This window comes from Passer montanus, unplaced genomic scaffold (genome assembly GCF_014805655.1).
Source record: "Passer montanus isolate IOZ18808 unplaced genomic scaffold, ASM1480565v1 scaffold23, whole genome shotgun sequence".
Classification (NCBI taxonomy): Eukaryota; Metazoa; Chordata; class Aves; order Passeriformes; family Passeridae; genus Passer; species Passer montanus.
This window is the reverse complement of record NW_024366926.1, coordinates 8,480,828-8,497,094: the sequence shown is the minus strand read 5'-3', so window position 1 is coordinate 8,497,094 and position 16,267 is coordinate 8,480,828. Positions and strand designations below refer to the sequence as shown.

General features: G+C 38.4%; 1 protein-coding gene across 1 annotated transcript in view; it reads left to right on the top strand.

Annotated features, from left to right (window-relative positions):
- The window catches only part of PAPSS1 (3'-phosphoadenosine 5'-phosphosulfate synthase 1), a 38,971-nt gene extending 25,407 nt beyond the window's left edge, over nucleotides 1-13,564 (top strand). Inside the window, exons 9-12 of the mRNA XM_039710540.1 lie at nucleotides 476-611; nucleotides 1,983-2,251; nucleotides 4,030-4,259; nucleotides 12,532-13,564. Of these exons, the coding sequence (XP_039566474.1) occupies nucleotides 476-611; nucleotides 1,983-2,251; nucleotides 4,030-4,259; nucleotides 12,532-12,670 (774 nt within the window). The 3' untranslated portion in view covers nucleotides 12,671-13,564. The remainder of the gene's footprint in view (nucleotides 1-475; nucleotides 612-1,982; nucleotides 2,252-4,029; nucleotides 4,260-12,531) is intronic.
- The last annotated feature ends 2,703 nt before the right edge of the window (nucleotides 13,565-16,267 follow it).

Below are 16,267 nucleotides of genomic sequence, written 5' to 3'. Positions count from 1 at the left end.
TAAATTACAGAGTAAAAATGCTGCAATAACATTTGCTTTGACCAATAGCTATAAAGTGTGCAACTTCGTTGTATTGCTATATTGTAATTAAATTTTAAAATACGTACTAATAAAAATATATGCTAATATATGCTAAATAAAGTGTAATAGACAAGGCTTTTGAGACACTATCTTTGTTTGTCATGCAGTGTTGGCTAATAATATCGGCTATTTGCATTTCTTTATATTATCTCAGTTTTGAAAGAAAGGCCTACTGAAGGTTTGTTCATCTCTCCTCCATCATGGTATAACATGTCTGCACTATGCTCCAGTGAATTTTTTCCATTTTTTTAACACTGATGCTTGACTTCCAACTGTCAAATAAAATTAACCTGGAACACAATCCTTGGTAAAGATGTGTCCCCATTGCTATGCTCTCGATACTCAGGAGAAGCTGATAACTAATCCTGACGTGGATTTTTCTTTCATTTCTTAGATGGTTATGGAGCAAGGGAACTGGCTTGTCGGTGGAGATCTACAGGTCCTTGATCGTATTTATTGGAATGATGGACTTGATCAATACCGCCTCACTCCAGCTGAACTAAGGCAGAAATTCAAGGAAATGAATGCCGGTGAATAATTTTTTTTTGCTGTCTTTCTTCCTGCAGAGTCTTATCCAAATGTCTGCTGCCATCACTGTGGCTGGCATTGTTTCAAGGATGAAAATTTTGAATGCTCTGGTGGGTGGTATTCTTTGCTTTTAATAGAAATAATTTTTATGATCTCAGGAATTGCATTGCCTAAATACATAACAGAAGCTGGTAATGCCTGAGGTGCTGAACTTTATCTTTCCATGCAGTGTAGACATGTTAGTAATGCAAGAAAAGATAATGTTAAAATGTGGTAAGTTGTGATTTAAAGATCGTGTTTGGCCAAAACTACAGAGGTATGGTTGAATGCTGTGCTTTCATGCTCTGCTATTTTTAAGTCTGTTCCATGCTGCTTCTGGGTTACAAGGCTTATGAAAGTAGTGCAGGTAGACTGGTGCCAAGTTTCTTTCCAGCACAAGAAATAAAACAGTTTTTTTCACAAAAGTAGTTGTGTTAGGCAGATAAGTAAGAGGCTGAGGAATGTCATAAGGCAGAGAACAACACGCTGCTTTCACTGTGGCAATGACTGGCAGGAGCTGTACTTCTAAATGTGAGGAGAGAGATTAACATTGAAAATGCAAAGCACAACTGGTTCTGAGCTCCTGCCATTGTTCTGTGTGGTTGGTAGGTTCTGAGTAGGAGCTGTAGGTCTGCAATATCAGTCTTTTGGCTAATCCCTAAACAAACACATATTTGAGATCTGAAAGATGCCTGTACTCTAGGTTTCATTGGTTCCATATTGGAAAATCTCTTGTTACAGTGGTTTTGCTGTCTTGCAGGGCCCTTTAGTTCATCTGAAGTTGTGGGAAAGAGAAATCCTGGTTGTGGCAGGGCTTTTCATTGAAGGGTTTGTAATACTCTGGAATAGCAGTTAGTCTTGCTTTGTTCTTACTGCTTAAAATCTTCTAAACTAAGGTGAAGGAAACATAGTAAGGAACATTAAATCGCCTTTTTTTAGTTTTGTTTCAAACAGATCCATTTGTTCTCTTGATGATATAGTTAGACTTCAAGATAGTAGCATAGTTTTATTTCTTATTAGAATAGAATACCCTTATGCAAGTGAAAAATCCAAATAGATGGTTATAGCTCTTGGAGAAACCAGAGTAATTCTGCAGAAAATTCAGAAGTTAAGGAAGTTGATTTATTTTTGTATGGTTGTTTTTTATTAGTTTTGCTTACTAATTACAGTGATTTTGTAATAATTGATAATTCTTTAATGACCTGTGAGCACTGCTATTGCACTTGTTTAATAGAACTGAGAGCAAACCATGTACTGAAGATTTTTCTGTGGCTGTACGACTCCTGATAAAATAACTTTCCTGATATCTTTTGTCTTTTTTTTTTCCTCCACAGATGCTGTCTTTGCCTTCCAGTTACGCAACCCTGTGCACAATGGGCATGCTCTTTTAATGCAGGACACTCACAAGCAGCTTCTGGAGCGTGGCTACCGGCGCCCGGTTTTGCTCTTGCACCCCCTTGGAGGCTGGACAAAGGAGGATGATGTTCCTCTGATGTGGCGCATGAAGCAGCATGCTGCAGTACTGGAGGAGGGAATCCTGAATCCAGAAACAACAGTGGTAGCTATATTCCCTTCCCCCATGATGTATGCAGGACCAACTGAGGTAAATACATCCGGAGTTTCAAGTGAAACAAAACCCTTTTGATAGCGCACTAAAATATTTTGTGTGATGTCTGGTGTTTGTGTGTTGTGTTGTTTTAATAGAGGGAGGGAGGGAGGAGACTAATTTTGCTTGTGAAAGTAGATTATCAAGTCTCTTTCACCAACCAAAACATTATCTTCTGAAGAAACTTCTATACTGGAGAATTTTGAAAATACTGTGTTTATAGATTCCTTTCTTTACAGTTACAAGGATATGATAATTTCATCCGGCCTCCTTTTTTTACAGTCTTTTTCAGAAGGAATTATAAGATGTGTTAACATACCAAGTGATTGTCCTGAATGTTAAAAATACTTAAGTTTTATGATTGTTAAACAAGAAGTTTGTATGTTTGGAGGGGCATTCACATATTAAGAAAAAAGCAGTCTGATTATTTTTTGGCAAACTTAATTCTGAGAGAATTGTTTTGAGGCTTTTGTATGAAATAATTCTTTGGCAACACTTCATTTAGGAGCCAGGTCTTGGGTTGGAGTCCCTAGAGGTTTGTGGGAGGCAGCAGAAAGAATAAATGTTCTCAGTTGAGGACAATTCCTTGAGGGGATATTGATCCTCCATCTCATTCCCCCCCCTTTTTTTTTTTTTTTTTCCCTCCTTGCTGGCCTCCACCTTGACTCACAGGAAGTTCAAATTCTGACCAGGCTCTGAGGTTAACTCTGGGGTAGCTTTTTTCATAGATAGGAGATCTTACTAGTGAAGTTAAATTAGACAGATGCCACTTATTTTCTGCTGGCCAGTTGACTGATCAAACAGAGCTTTCACTGCCTTTCAGTGCAGAGAAAAAACTGCAGTCCAGATCTAGCTGAGGCATGTGAGTGAGTTCATGTGGCGAATCTTCTGCTGTTCTCCATAGGCCTTTTGTGAGAATTAACAGAAATCTTCTACCTCATTCTTTTATGTGTGAGGAGGAACAAAATCCACATTCCCTATTCTGAACAGGATATAATTTTTCTCCTTACCTATTTTTCTCCTCCTATGACCTATGAGTTCAGTTCCAGTGACCTCAGAGTACAGCCTGGCAGTAATGTTTATTGAAGTAATAAGAAAGATTCATTCTTTAATAATTTCCCATAGGTTATTTAAAAGTTATTGGTACTAGATCTGTTTCTGTAGCACAAGTGTTTTACAGAAGAGCAAGCAGCTGGTAATATGGTTATTTACAGGGTGTATGTGTCCTTCCAGTCTTTAAAAATCCTAGTTTAATAACTATCAGTTTAGCATTTTTTGTATTTTTAACATTCCTGACAAGTGCCTTGGAAGAAAACAAGCAGTTCTATAAGGAAAAGCTGTATTAAAATGCCATAAGTTCACCTGCCTAGGAAAGTTAAGCTATTACAAGCATTCATGTGCAGTGTGTACCTGGTTTATGTGTCCTTTGGGTTTTAATGTTCATGCAAAGAAAGTCTTAGTTCTGCCTTGAACAACATCCTTGCCACATGTACAAGTTGAAAATGCTGACCATGGGTGGTTTTTCTGTCTGAGTGTGTAGATGGTGCTGAAGTAACTTTCTGAGTACCTGCTGTGCAGATAAAAAGGGGATAGTATGTTTTAGCTGTAAGTTTGATGGTGATCAACTTTACTGGTTATTTATTATGTTGTGGCTCCATAGAAGTCACATCTGATTAAAGAAAACTAGCATTACAGAGTGCATGCCCATTTGCTGAAGAGAGCTGAAGTTTTGGAGCCTTTTCTTCTGTTAATTGTTTTTCCTGTCTCTGTTGTAGGTTCAGTGGCACTGCAGATCCCGGATGGTTGCAGGAGCTAACTTCTACATTGTAGGGCGAGATCCAGCAGGGATGCCACACCCTGACACTGGGAAAGATCTGTATGAACCAACCCATGGTGCCAAAGTGCTCACAATGGCTCCAGGCCTCCGAGCACTGGAAATTGTACCCTTCAGGGTTGCAGCCTATAATAAAAAAAAGAAGTGCATGGATTATTATGACTCTGATCAGTAAGTTATATTTTCATTTTAAGAAAATTTTGAGCAATAGGTGCCTCTTACCCCTGACCAGATTAAAAAAAAGTTTATAATTAAATTCATGTTGCTCAAATAGGGCAGTGTTTAGATGGGTTTTAGATCAATGTAGCTTTTAGAACAAATGTAGCTTGAATTCATCATTATTTGATTCACAGTGCAACTACCTGATCTAACTTTAGCTGCCACGTGAAGGCTCCCCAGGTACTGGGGTTTCTCTGATTCTGGAGCATAATGGCACAGATTGGTAAATCCAGAGAAAGATTATTATTTATTATAATGGTAAGATTAGCTTTCTGCGGCTTTGTCTTTCTAAATAAGACACTTCTCAGGTGTCAGGTGTGCATCAGATAGGAGGGAAGAGATGCAGGGAGAGTGTGCAGCATGGAAAAGAAAGTGGACAAGATGGGGTGACAAATAGCTATTTAGTTTCTCTATTAGTAATAAAGCACAATGATGCCCTAAGAATATTCTGTGTCCCAGGGTTTTCAGATGTTTTTGTTGTTTTTTAAAAAAAATCCAATTACAGAACAGTTCATTTCACCTTCTGTATGCATATTTCAATGTTATTTTCCCCTTGTGTGGGATAGCAGTGTCCAAAACATAGAATATGTGTTGCTCTGATGACAAGGAATGATAGTGGGAAGATGACTTGTCATTTAAATTTAACCTTCTTTATTCAGATTTTTGAAATGTACTTTTGTTTTACTTCAAACTGATGTTGAAGTTGGTACTGAAACGTAAAGTTCTCTGGACAACCTCACCAGCTTCACAGGAATGAGTTACTTCCTAATATCTAATCTAAACCTACATTCTTTCAGTTTGAAGTCATTCCTCCTTCTCCTATCACTACAGGCCCTTGCAAAAAGTTCCTCTCCAGCTCTCTTATAACTTTCTTTAGGAATGTGAAGGTACTATATGGTCTCCTTGGAGCCTTCTCTTCTACAGACTAAACAACTGCAGCACTCAGCTTGTCTGCAGAGGAGAGGTGCTCCAGCTCTCTAATCAAATTTTTGCCCTCCTCTGGACTTACTCCATCAGATTCATGGACTTTCCATGTTAAGATCCCTAGGTCTGGATGCAGTACTCCAGGTGGGCTGTCGCAAGAGTGGGGTAAAGGGGAAGAATCACCTTCCTGGACCTGCTGGTCATGCTTCTGTACAGAAAGATCAAAGTGAAGTAGTTTTATTGGTGTCAATTCTTATTAATTAGAATAGTAAGCAAGTAGCAACATGACAGGCCAAAATTCAGAATACTGATTCTCTGATCATCAATGCTGTACTCTTAGAAGGATAGATGTGACTTGAATCAAGTAAAATTAGTAAAATTATACCTCTGTCATTAGCCATAGCAAATGATTTAAAAAAAAAACCCAAACAACTCTTGGAGATTTTTTTATGAAAACCAGTGGGAGCAGATTTTACCTCCTGCCATAGACTGCATCATGTGCACACTTTTATCTTTTCACTGTGTCTATGAAACCTTGGTTTGGGGCACTTTTTTCCATGGTTCTATAACTGTCATGGAAAAAAGGCCATACTGCCACTAATGTGCAGTTCTGCCCTGGTGCTGTCAGGATGTAAGCCCATTTGCCCTGGATACTGTTTGTAGATGGGCTGGTGTGTGGCAGCAATCCTCTAGATGGCAATGCAGACACGTGCAGGCTCCCGTCCCTGCTCCTGCCTGCCAGACGGAGCACTGTGGTAGGCTCCAGACAGAGTTAGAGCCTGGGTGGGTGCAGCTGGCTGCCTTTCAACATAGTCTGTGTAATGCTGAAAATGTGGCAGACTCCTGGACCATGTGGTGTTCCACTCTGCAAGGAGATGGCAGGGGAGAACGGATTGCTTGGAATTATGACATGATCAGTACTGGTGGAAGACCCTTGGATGTGAAATGGTGATGTTTGTGGAAATCTTTGCTCACTTGGTGAAAAACACAGCGTAAAAATAAATGTGGGAAGGAGGGTTGTATGCTTAGAAGCATTGATGTGACTTGTATCAGAAAAGGGTAATTTGGTATCTCTTGCACCTTTCTTAGTTTCTTGAGGCTTGGACTCTTGAAAGCCAACTAGACAATTCCAGAATTTACATCGCTAATGAATGCGTGGAAGCTTATGACAAGGGGGTTTCCCTTGGACTGAGTATAGCTGGCCACATATCTTAGCTGCTGGGTGTAGTTATTCTTTCCCTGTGTGATCATCTCTTCTGTTCTTTCAGGCTTCCTGGACTCCTCTGTTTGGGAAGGTACTTGTGAGAAACCGTAGTAGACCCCATCTGCTGCCTTTGGTAGAGTCGCACCCACATCTGGCTTGGCAGCAGAGACATGCAGAGGTTATTGCAGTTGGGCTCTTTGCTGCTATTAGTGAGATACCTTTTGGCTTCTGACAAAGTCCTAACATGAGGATGGTGGTAGATGAATCTTTGGCTCATGGTGAGAGGTTACCAAAAGCTTGGTCCAGCTGTCAGAAGGATGTCTGAAAAGCTGTGGCTGCAGAATTAGCAGTGGCAGAGAGTTGCTTTGCTCAGCTTCTGTGAGAAAGTTGTAACACTTGCTGACAGCATTCCTTGTATGCCTGTGGGGATGGGTGTTCAGAGGCTGGGTTGCTAGTGGTCACCTGCCTCCAGTAAGGTGCTGTGTGAGACTTGGCTGTGCCTGAGCTGCTCATGACCTTGCTGGCAAGCCTGGGAAGCACCAAAAAGCCTACACTGACCCTGCCTCCAAATTAGTGCCAAAGGCCCTCACTTCTCTGGTGTGCTGCCTGTGATTCCAAGAGGTTGTTGTGCTTAAGGTCTTCCACTCCCAAAGGTGACACAAAGCACAGTTTAGTGGAGTTGGTATAGAAGGTCAGTTTGTTTCTCACTTCTGTTAGTACCCTCCAGAACATGTGCTGCCCTTGGCATTTCAGCTGACCCAGTGGCTGCTTGGGACCAGTCTGGAGATGCTGACCTGGTGTGTCAGGACCTTGTGCTGCTGGCTAACAGTGCTGAGCTGCTGTGGTGCTGTGTGGGAGCTGAAGTCACTTGGCCCCTGTCAGTAAGGAAAGGCAGAAATATCCTGGTTGCATTCAGCATAACAGAGCATTGTCTGTGAGGAAAGGGGGTAAGGAAAACCTGACGAAAAGCCTGACCTGAAAGCTTTTATAACAGCTGCACAACAACTGTAGTTGCAAAGCGATGCACAAAGCTTAACATGTATAAATTGTTTAAACAAAGTTACCCTTTAGAATATTAAGACATATGAACAACCAATGACTTGGAATTATATTCATGCTTTACCTCATGAGGCCAACACAATTTTAAATTTGTTTCTTGGACATCTTAGAACTAGGTTTAGCACCTCATGAAAGTGAACTTTTGAAACTTATGTTTTGAAAAACAATTTGTCTGAAACTTAGATCTAGGAGAGTGATTTGAGGAATGCATTTGAAATTATGTATAGCAGCACAGGTAAAGCTAATTTCATTTTCTTTTCCCTTTGGTCAAAATGAGGATCATAAAAATAAAATTGCCATTTTTGCTGTTGCTCAAGTCAGATAGAAAGCCTAATCTAAGTTTCTGTGTGGGAAGCTTGAGCGTTTCCACTTGCATAGAATTCTGAATTAATGCATATAAAAGCTAACATGAATATTGTTTAAGTCCTTATCAAAGTTTTTGCACTTCTAGATTTCATAAAAATTTTGATCTATAATTGAATATATCCAAATGTGTTTTGGAAAAGTTTATAGTAAGAACTCTAGTTATAATGGAGTAATTAAAAACGAATGGCTGACCTGTAAACGGTTGGTAGAGTGACGTGTAAAGAAAATAACCAAAGAACCAAGAAACCAACAAATAACACCACTACCCATCCCCCTTCCCCCCAAAAAAAGCTTGCCCAATGCTGAAATTCCTTCAGAAAATCAGTTAGTGTTCTTCTTCAGCCAAAAAGGCCTCACAAACAGTTACCACAGACAAGTGTAATTTGGGATTAGTGGCTTAATAATAGAAGCTGGTTTTGTGAGCAGAGATTCCCAATTCTTTATGGAAGATCAGTCCTATAAAATGCAGCCACAGAGTGCTGCTGAGAAAAAACTCAATTATGAAAGGAAATTAGTCTGACAATTAAAAAAGCCACAACAGTGTCTGGAATTAAATTACTTTTTCTTTTTTTTTTTTCCTGAAAGAAAACCAAAGAGAACATTTTAGCTAAAATAAACCCATAAGTAAGGTGACTGAAGCACATTGTTCATGCTAGCATATAAAATGTAAACGAAGCATGGATATCTGTGAAGAAGAGAGATTTAAACTTTATTTTTTTTCCTGGGACCTTTAATATGGTTGCCATTACTGCTTTAATACTATAAAATCCTACTTATAGGAGAGCTGCTCCAACTAAGTACATACTGTTCTCAAATTTGTTTTTTAAAGTGGCTTAAGAAGCTGCAATAAACACACTTGACTGTTCTCCTTTAGTTATGTGAAATATGGCTTTCCAATTACCATTAGTACATAATGTAGGATACACTGAAACTCTCCATCAGGGCAGGAGAATTAAACCCTCCTGCCAGTTAGAAAGGAATTAGGGAAGGCTTTGCTTTGCATATGTTGATATTAATCACAATATTGTGTTCTAACTTCACAAACAGTTTGTTCATGGCTGGTTGGGATTTGAACCTAGCTGGCACTAGCTGGTTCGTTCAGCATAATGGGACATTCATTCCCAAGGCACAGTGTAGACTTCCTGTAAGAGTTATGGTGTAAGTCATGACTTGGTGCTGCAAAGGCAAGTTTAAATTCAGAGAAGGTCTTTCTAGAAAGGGTGTAAGGTTAGAATTGGACCCCAGATAAGGAGACTGAATTGTCCCAGAAATTAGTCTGAAGTCTGCTAGCTGAGTAGAACATCACGGTTGTTTTGAAGACAGACCAGGGTGAATAACATGACTATGTTCTTATTTTATTTCCCTATTGCTCTATTTGCCAAAAAAAAAAAGTGAAACTGTGAATGAATGGTCTGTACTTTTATTATGAGTCATGTGTTTAAGAGTAATTCTTTAAGACCTTGAGAGCACCAGACATTCTCCACAGAGAATGGGAATTCCTAGAAGATCATTTGCACAGTGCTTAATACCTAAGAGGAGGTCAGGGTTCCCAAGATTATGACTAATTTTTAGTGCTCCCAGATGAAAAATCTACTATGTAATGTGGTCTATCGTTAGATTAAATTTGTATGGAATACCAAAGCAGAAGAAATGTTCTCTCCAGTTACTGTATTAATGCACTGTATTGACACCTCAGAGGTCTGGCACAGGAGCTTTCCTGTAGGCCTGTGGCAGTCACTTCCTCCTTGCAAACTAATGATGTCCTTGTTTTGTCACAGGACAAAAGGTCTCTGAAGGTCTCTGAAATCCCTGTCCTACATAAGTAAGAAAATTTCACAGTGTGTGTAGGTATGGTTTTTTCCACACTGTGAGCGTAGTAGAGTTATAGGATGCTATGCCACAGAGAAAATACCAGTCCTCAGTGTGAAATGTTCCAGCACTGTTTTTCTGTTGACAAATTTTTGTTGTGGTTATATTTCTGACTTATTTTCCTCTTTCTTTTTGGAGACTTTTAATTGCAGTGGCACAAAGTATTGTGTTAGTACCAGTCAAATTCAATTGGCAGTAGAAGGTCAAGTCAATTTTACAAGTATTTAGTAGCATCCAGTGTGACTAAAAGAAAGCTGATTCCAGCAGCTACTGAGTAAAATTTTCAAAGGTCCTTAAGTGCCATACTCAGAAAAGGTTTATATTAAGTTTCATTGAGGGTCATTTCAAGTCTATCAAGAATGGAATTTGAGTGACTTTTTTATAGCATCTTTAAGGGTCAAATGTTTCCCCCTCTCATGTTCCACTCAAATCCACCTTATATAGAGTAACTCTTAATGTCCTCAAAATTCACTCTGAACGAAATTTCGTGGTGACTCCTTTTACTATCTCTTTCTGCTAACGCAAATTACTCATATTGATATGTTTTATTTCAAAATGCTTGTGGGTCACATCACGCCGCGGTGGCCAAAGTACTGATAAGGTTTTTCTCCTTGGCAGGAATCTCAGTTTCTGAAATTTTATTTACATTTGTAAATGCAGTAATTTTTAAAAAAGGCAAAAAATACTGTCTTGTTGTGTATATATTGCCAAGGCTCCATTTGTGTTACTTTAGCAATTACTAATTAAAATAATTTTTTTAAAAGAAAAACCCTTTCAAAATAGACCTTCAGTATGATGTGAGGACATCATTAGTACATTTTTAATTTTTAATAGTATCTTGGAAACATTTCTAGAAATATTATGCCATGCTGAATGTACTGTATTTCTGATATGATGCTCACTCACTTTTTTTTCTTTAATTTTTTTACAGTTTCTGCAGATCTCCTTAGCTTCATGTTTCTCTTCCTTGGTATCTCTGCTTCTTACCTGATTTTTGTGCAACTAGGGATAAGAAGCAGCTAAAGGAGGAGTGTGTGTTATTGAAGCAAACTTCTGTGGCATATCTAAATGTAGTAGTTTGGTAGCATTCTTTCACTTGCAGGGTATGGGGCAAAATTGAGTGCTTTTCTGGAAACTTAAGAAACAAAGGGGAATAAAGAACCTTTTTTTTTTTTTTTAATGCTCCAGCTTTCGTGTGGAGAAAACACACATGGAGAAACTTCATAGGACTTGCTTTACTCTTCTCTTCCTGATCATTGGAAGACTTAGTATTTTTTGACAGAATTAACCAGATTTATAATTTTCCCACATATTTTATATAAGTAGTTCTTTACAAAGCACTCAAGTTACCTTCAAGGCAGTATTAGTGAACAGCAGACCTGTATCTGCTACAGAATAAAATTTTGAGATGTTATAAATAGCAGTGCCAACTTTTTTTCTGATGGAGCTACACCAAGTTTAAATTTTCATTTTTATGTAATTTATATTTTGCAGAGCTAAAGCACAGTAGGGTTTTTTTGTCTTGTGACACTTCAGGAACCCACAGTCCCAAATTTAGAGCAACAAGAAAAGAGCATGTATGACAGTGCTGGTGTGTAAATGTATACAGCCCAAATCAAAAAGTTATGGGGCTGGTGTTATTGTGAAAGGGAGCTGTGGAATGCTTTCTGCATCTTGCTAACTTCCATACCCTACTGAGCATAGACCAGCACTTAGAGCCAAGTTCTGCCCTCTGATGTGCACACTTGGCTCCTGTCTCTGTCTAAGGCATGTACATCTGAGACCAATACTTGGTTTTTATTTCAAACAGACAAGTAAAGAATGAGTAATGCATACGTGTTGCAAATTGAGTGAATGGCATAACTAAAATTGCATATTTAATGTAGAAATACATATTTTTTTCCCTTGGAGCATTTGATAGAACTCTGGCATTCTTGTCTTGCTTTTACTGTTTCAGTCCTGTAAGGAGTAATTTAATTTGTGGAGCGTTTGCTGCTTATGACCGTATACCTGAGAAGTTAATAATTTAAAATCTTATGTTAACAATGGTAAACAATCCTGATCTGTGTTTAGTTCTGCATTTCTCCAACTGAATTTTGTTTTTTAGGGGAAAGGTATCTTTAGGGGAAGGTATTTTTATTATTCCATTGCTTTTCTCTTTATTTTGAATTGTATATGCCAGGTTATTGATATACATAAATATATGTATGTGTGCTCAGTGTCTTGCAAAGGCACAGCTGAGAAGCTTGCCTCTAGATTCTGAGGGTTTTACTTTCTTTGTTTTCCAAACAGTCCTTCACTAAGATGTTATACAAATTTTTTTTACACATTCTCTAGTGGCACTGAAACAACCTCCTTGAAGCAGCACAGGAACATTCAGCCAGCTCATCAGGCTGGTCTCCTGCCCTGGCAAGACAAGGTGTAAATCAGGATGGCTGCTGTTGCCTTGGCAGAGGGCTCGGACAGTAGGAAGAGTAGATGGTTCTCCTTCAACGGGAGTTTGTTTCCTCACAGAGAGCAAGCCAGGCTCAATGGAAGCACAGACTGAATTCAGTCCACAGGGGTTCAGTTGCACCATGCTGCTAAAACTTTGAGAGTTACCAAAGGTGGATATTGTAGAGGATGTATATTCCTGAGACTTACTGGCATTGCTGGCCTTGAAATGACAGCTGCTATACAGCGTTATACTCCCAAGAAAAAATGTATAAAGCATCAAGGAAGTAGAAGGAATATGAGCAAATTTGCCTGCTTTTAAAGGATGTTCTTTTTTCCCTCCCTTTTCCTCCACCCCTACTCTCTCAGCCATGAAGACTTTGATTTTATATCGGGGACCCGCATGCGCAGGCTGGCTCGGGAAGGACAGAACCCTCCGGAAGGCTTCATGGCTCCCAAGGCTTGGACTGTGCTGACAGAATACTACAAATCCTTGGAGAAGGCTTAGGCCTCTTATTAACTGCAGATCAACCTTTGACGCCTGATTTATTTACGAGAAAGGGACCACACAGTCACCATTCATGTTGCTTTGTTGTGGTGTCTGTCAGGAAGTTCTCTGAAAACAGACTCTTTCTTCCTAACTTAGCATCATTCTTTGCCTGCCCTTATGGGTTCTATTATGTCCTGGCACCTAACTAGCTGCTGGTTTTAATGTCTTCTCTTTTATTACAGTTAATATTCTTGCAGTAGGATTTTTAACTCCTGTATTTTTTTTTTATATTTTATTGCCTCTGTCCTGAGTTCTGCAGCTGTTAAATAGATGCAGCTTTTTCATATGTTATTTAAGCTGCTGGGTAGTGTCTGGTTTTAGTAGTTTGTAGAAGAAAATGTAAGAGTTAATCCTTTAACTATGGATAGATTATCTATAAATCAAAAAAGTAAAGAATGTTTCAAAACATCTGTTAAAGTGTCTTCATCTTTAACTCATCATTATCATCTCCAGAAGCACTTAAAATTTATTTCTGACTACATGTAATCAAAAGGCAGAAGGATTTTTTTTATGTAGCATAATTAAAATTTTGCTTTCTTTGTTTAATTTTGTTGTTTATTGTACGTTGTTTCTCTTCTGCTGTGGACCTGTGAAGATGGCCAAGTAATGAATAAAAGAAAATATCTAGTTTTGACTTGGAATTGTTAACAAATTCACATATTGTTTTTGTATATGCTTACTGCCATAGGTGTCAGTAGAGTATGTTTTATTTCATTTGATGTAACTTACTGTTTTTTGATTCCAGATATACTTAATCAGCCTACTACAACTTTTTTAAAAGCATGATAGCCCAAACTTAATTTCATGTTTAATTATTGCAAGAAAAATAAAGAAAATCCTTAGATTTTGGCATTTCCTGTGGTAAAAATGCTTTGTTCAGATATTGATTTTCTGTTTTTCAAGGTCTCCAAAGAGTAATCTTGTGAGCCAGCTTTGCTTGCTTTAAAGACAAAGCACATGTTCTTTTAGGATTCTTCAAAAATCCTGAAGGCACATAAGAAATGAAAAGTAAAACACTTAATGTGTAAAGTAACACTGACCTATTGGTGTCTTTTCAAGCATTTGCAGGTAATCAGTAGAACAGTTATAACCTCTCTTAGCTAGAAACGACCTCATACCCTTGTCACAGAAATTTACTTTTTTCTTGTTAAACAGTGTATATAGGAAGAACTAGCTCAAAATTGTTGTTAGAATTTTGATACTGGATGAGCATGTTATTTTTTTTGATGTCAGTAAAGTTGTGATGAGGGGATCTGTGTAATGAATGGGTTGAATGCTACTTGCAGTCTTTGTTTACTTGTTCACAGTAACATTTAAGACAAATTCTTTGAGACTGACCTTTTCTTCCTCTGCCTCTGAAGAGAGGTAGAATGTATTTTTTAGTGGAATTCTTTTCTCTGATAGACAATAAGGTGGAACTGGGAAAAAACAAGTCTTGTTTATTAGCAAACTACAACAATGACTCAAGACTGTTTTGTCAAGCTTATTTCTTCAGAATCACTGAACAGATTTTCTTCAAACTTGGCTTTCTTTTTAGGTTGTTTCAATATATAGGATATATATATAAAATCTGGAAGAAAGAGTCCATTCATCCATGTGCAGCTGTTCATGCAAAACTTCGAGTTTAACCATGAAGGTGAACTAGAGTTGTCAGCTGCTAAAGTGGGATTTGCTGTTGGAAGTTGCAGTTTGGACTCTTTGCTGTCAGGTTTGATTCTTTTGCTAGCTGTGATGGAAGATAACATTTTGACAGAATAGCAAACACAGGTGAATGTCTACAGAAGTTAGTGTTTTTAAAATGCTATATGAAGCCTGGAAAATAAATGTGAGTGATGAACATGAATTTGAATAATCATGTGAAGTGAATTTAGAAGCAGGAGTGCCTTCAAGCAGATTAACACAGTGACAACAAGCAGATCTATTTTTCTAGGTATAATCCATGTTGTTGTTACAGTGCCTCTGCAAAGCATTTCTTGGAGGGCTGTGTATTAAAGAAGCTGCAGTCTTTTGTGAACTTAAAGCCCAGCATTCCCAGAATAATGCTAATTGGGAGCAGGAGCATCTGATCAATTTGTAGGCAGGACTTGCTCTGTACAACAATATTTTCCTGTATTATATGAGTTTTCACTGCAGAGTTCAAATTTTTCCTCCTGTCTGCAGCTTCCTTCTTTAAGGAAGTCATAGTTACAAGAAAGGGCTATCCTGCCAGAAATTAATCTTTTGCCAGTGTCTCTCTTTAGCTTTTCCTTGCCTTCTCTCAGTGGATGCCATTATCAGTTGACAAGTCCTAACATTCTGCTTTCAACAGTTGGTTCACCTTCATTTAAGGGTGCAATGGCATTTGAGGTGCTTCTGAGACAGCAGCTGGGGTTCTCCAGAGGTAGCAGCTGGACTAGTGAGGTGATGGTAGTTTCACCAAACACGTGCCTTCCCACCAGCTCAGGCACCAAAGAGCAGTGATCTCAGGAAATTTCATGCAACAGAAATAATGTGATCTATGGATCACTATGTGATCTCATGTAAGGATAGGAATGATCAAAAAATAAAAAGCTGCATTGTCTCCTTTCTTCACTTCCTAAAACAATTTTTTTTTCAACTGGAAAAATACTGGTATGGATAGGAATCATGTATCTAAGCAGTTGTATTGCTGTGTTACCAAGAGCAACAAAATCAGACTTCCAAGCATATCATCTTTCTAAAAGTTATTTAGCAGTCAAGAGGAGTTTTACCCTGTTCATGAAGATGAGAAATGTCAAATAGTGTTCCCCCTGCCTCATATTTTCTGCGTCTACATTAATTTAACTCATAAATGGTTCTTCACCTGCTACTGTTGTACAGGATATTTTATGGCAGTTATCCTGTACTTTTTGTACAGTCTCGAGATGATTATTCTCTTCCAGAGGATCATTCTGATCTATTGGGCATGTGATCTATGAAAGTAGTAACACTCTTGATCCGTATGGCTCATACAAACATAGCTTTTCAAATTACAAGATGAACAAAGTAGGTGGAGATTACCAAACCATAAACCTTAGGGTTAAATAAATGGTACAAAATTACTGCAGCTCCTAGGTGAAGAAATTCCTGCAGTACCCATAAGCAACTTAAGAACATGGAAACTTTTTCTAAAGGAGCTCTTGGATGAGAATTCTTTTTTTTTCTTTGTGAGTTCTTTTATGCATTTTTTTGACTGACATGAATATTCAGAGTAGCTTTTCACATAAGGATCTACAGGCTGTGATGTAAAAATAGTAGATAACTGCTGAGGATGCTGACTTCTGTTTTTTTCTTTCAATAGGGAATGTGGACACTAGCAATTCAGTAGTGCATTAGAGATGCAAAATGGAGAATGCAGACTAGTTCCCAAGTTGTTTTTCAGATCCAGTTTGGAGCTAATCAAGCTGCTACATCTGGAATAATGCAGTAGAATTCAGGAGGGGAAGGAAAGGAGAGGCTGTCCTGGCATAGTGGTTGTGGAAATAAACAAGGCTATGACCTAGGTAGTCAATATTGTAATTTGCCTGAATTTGACCCTCTCTTGCATTTCCTATTTCC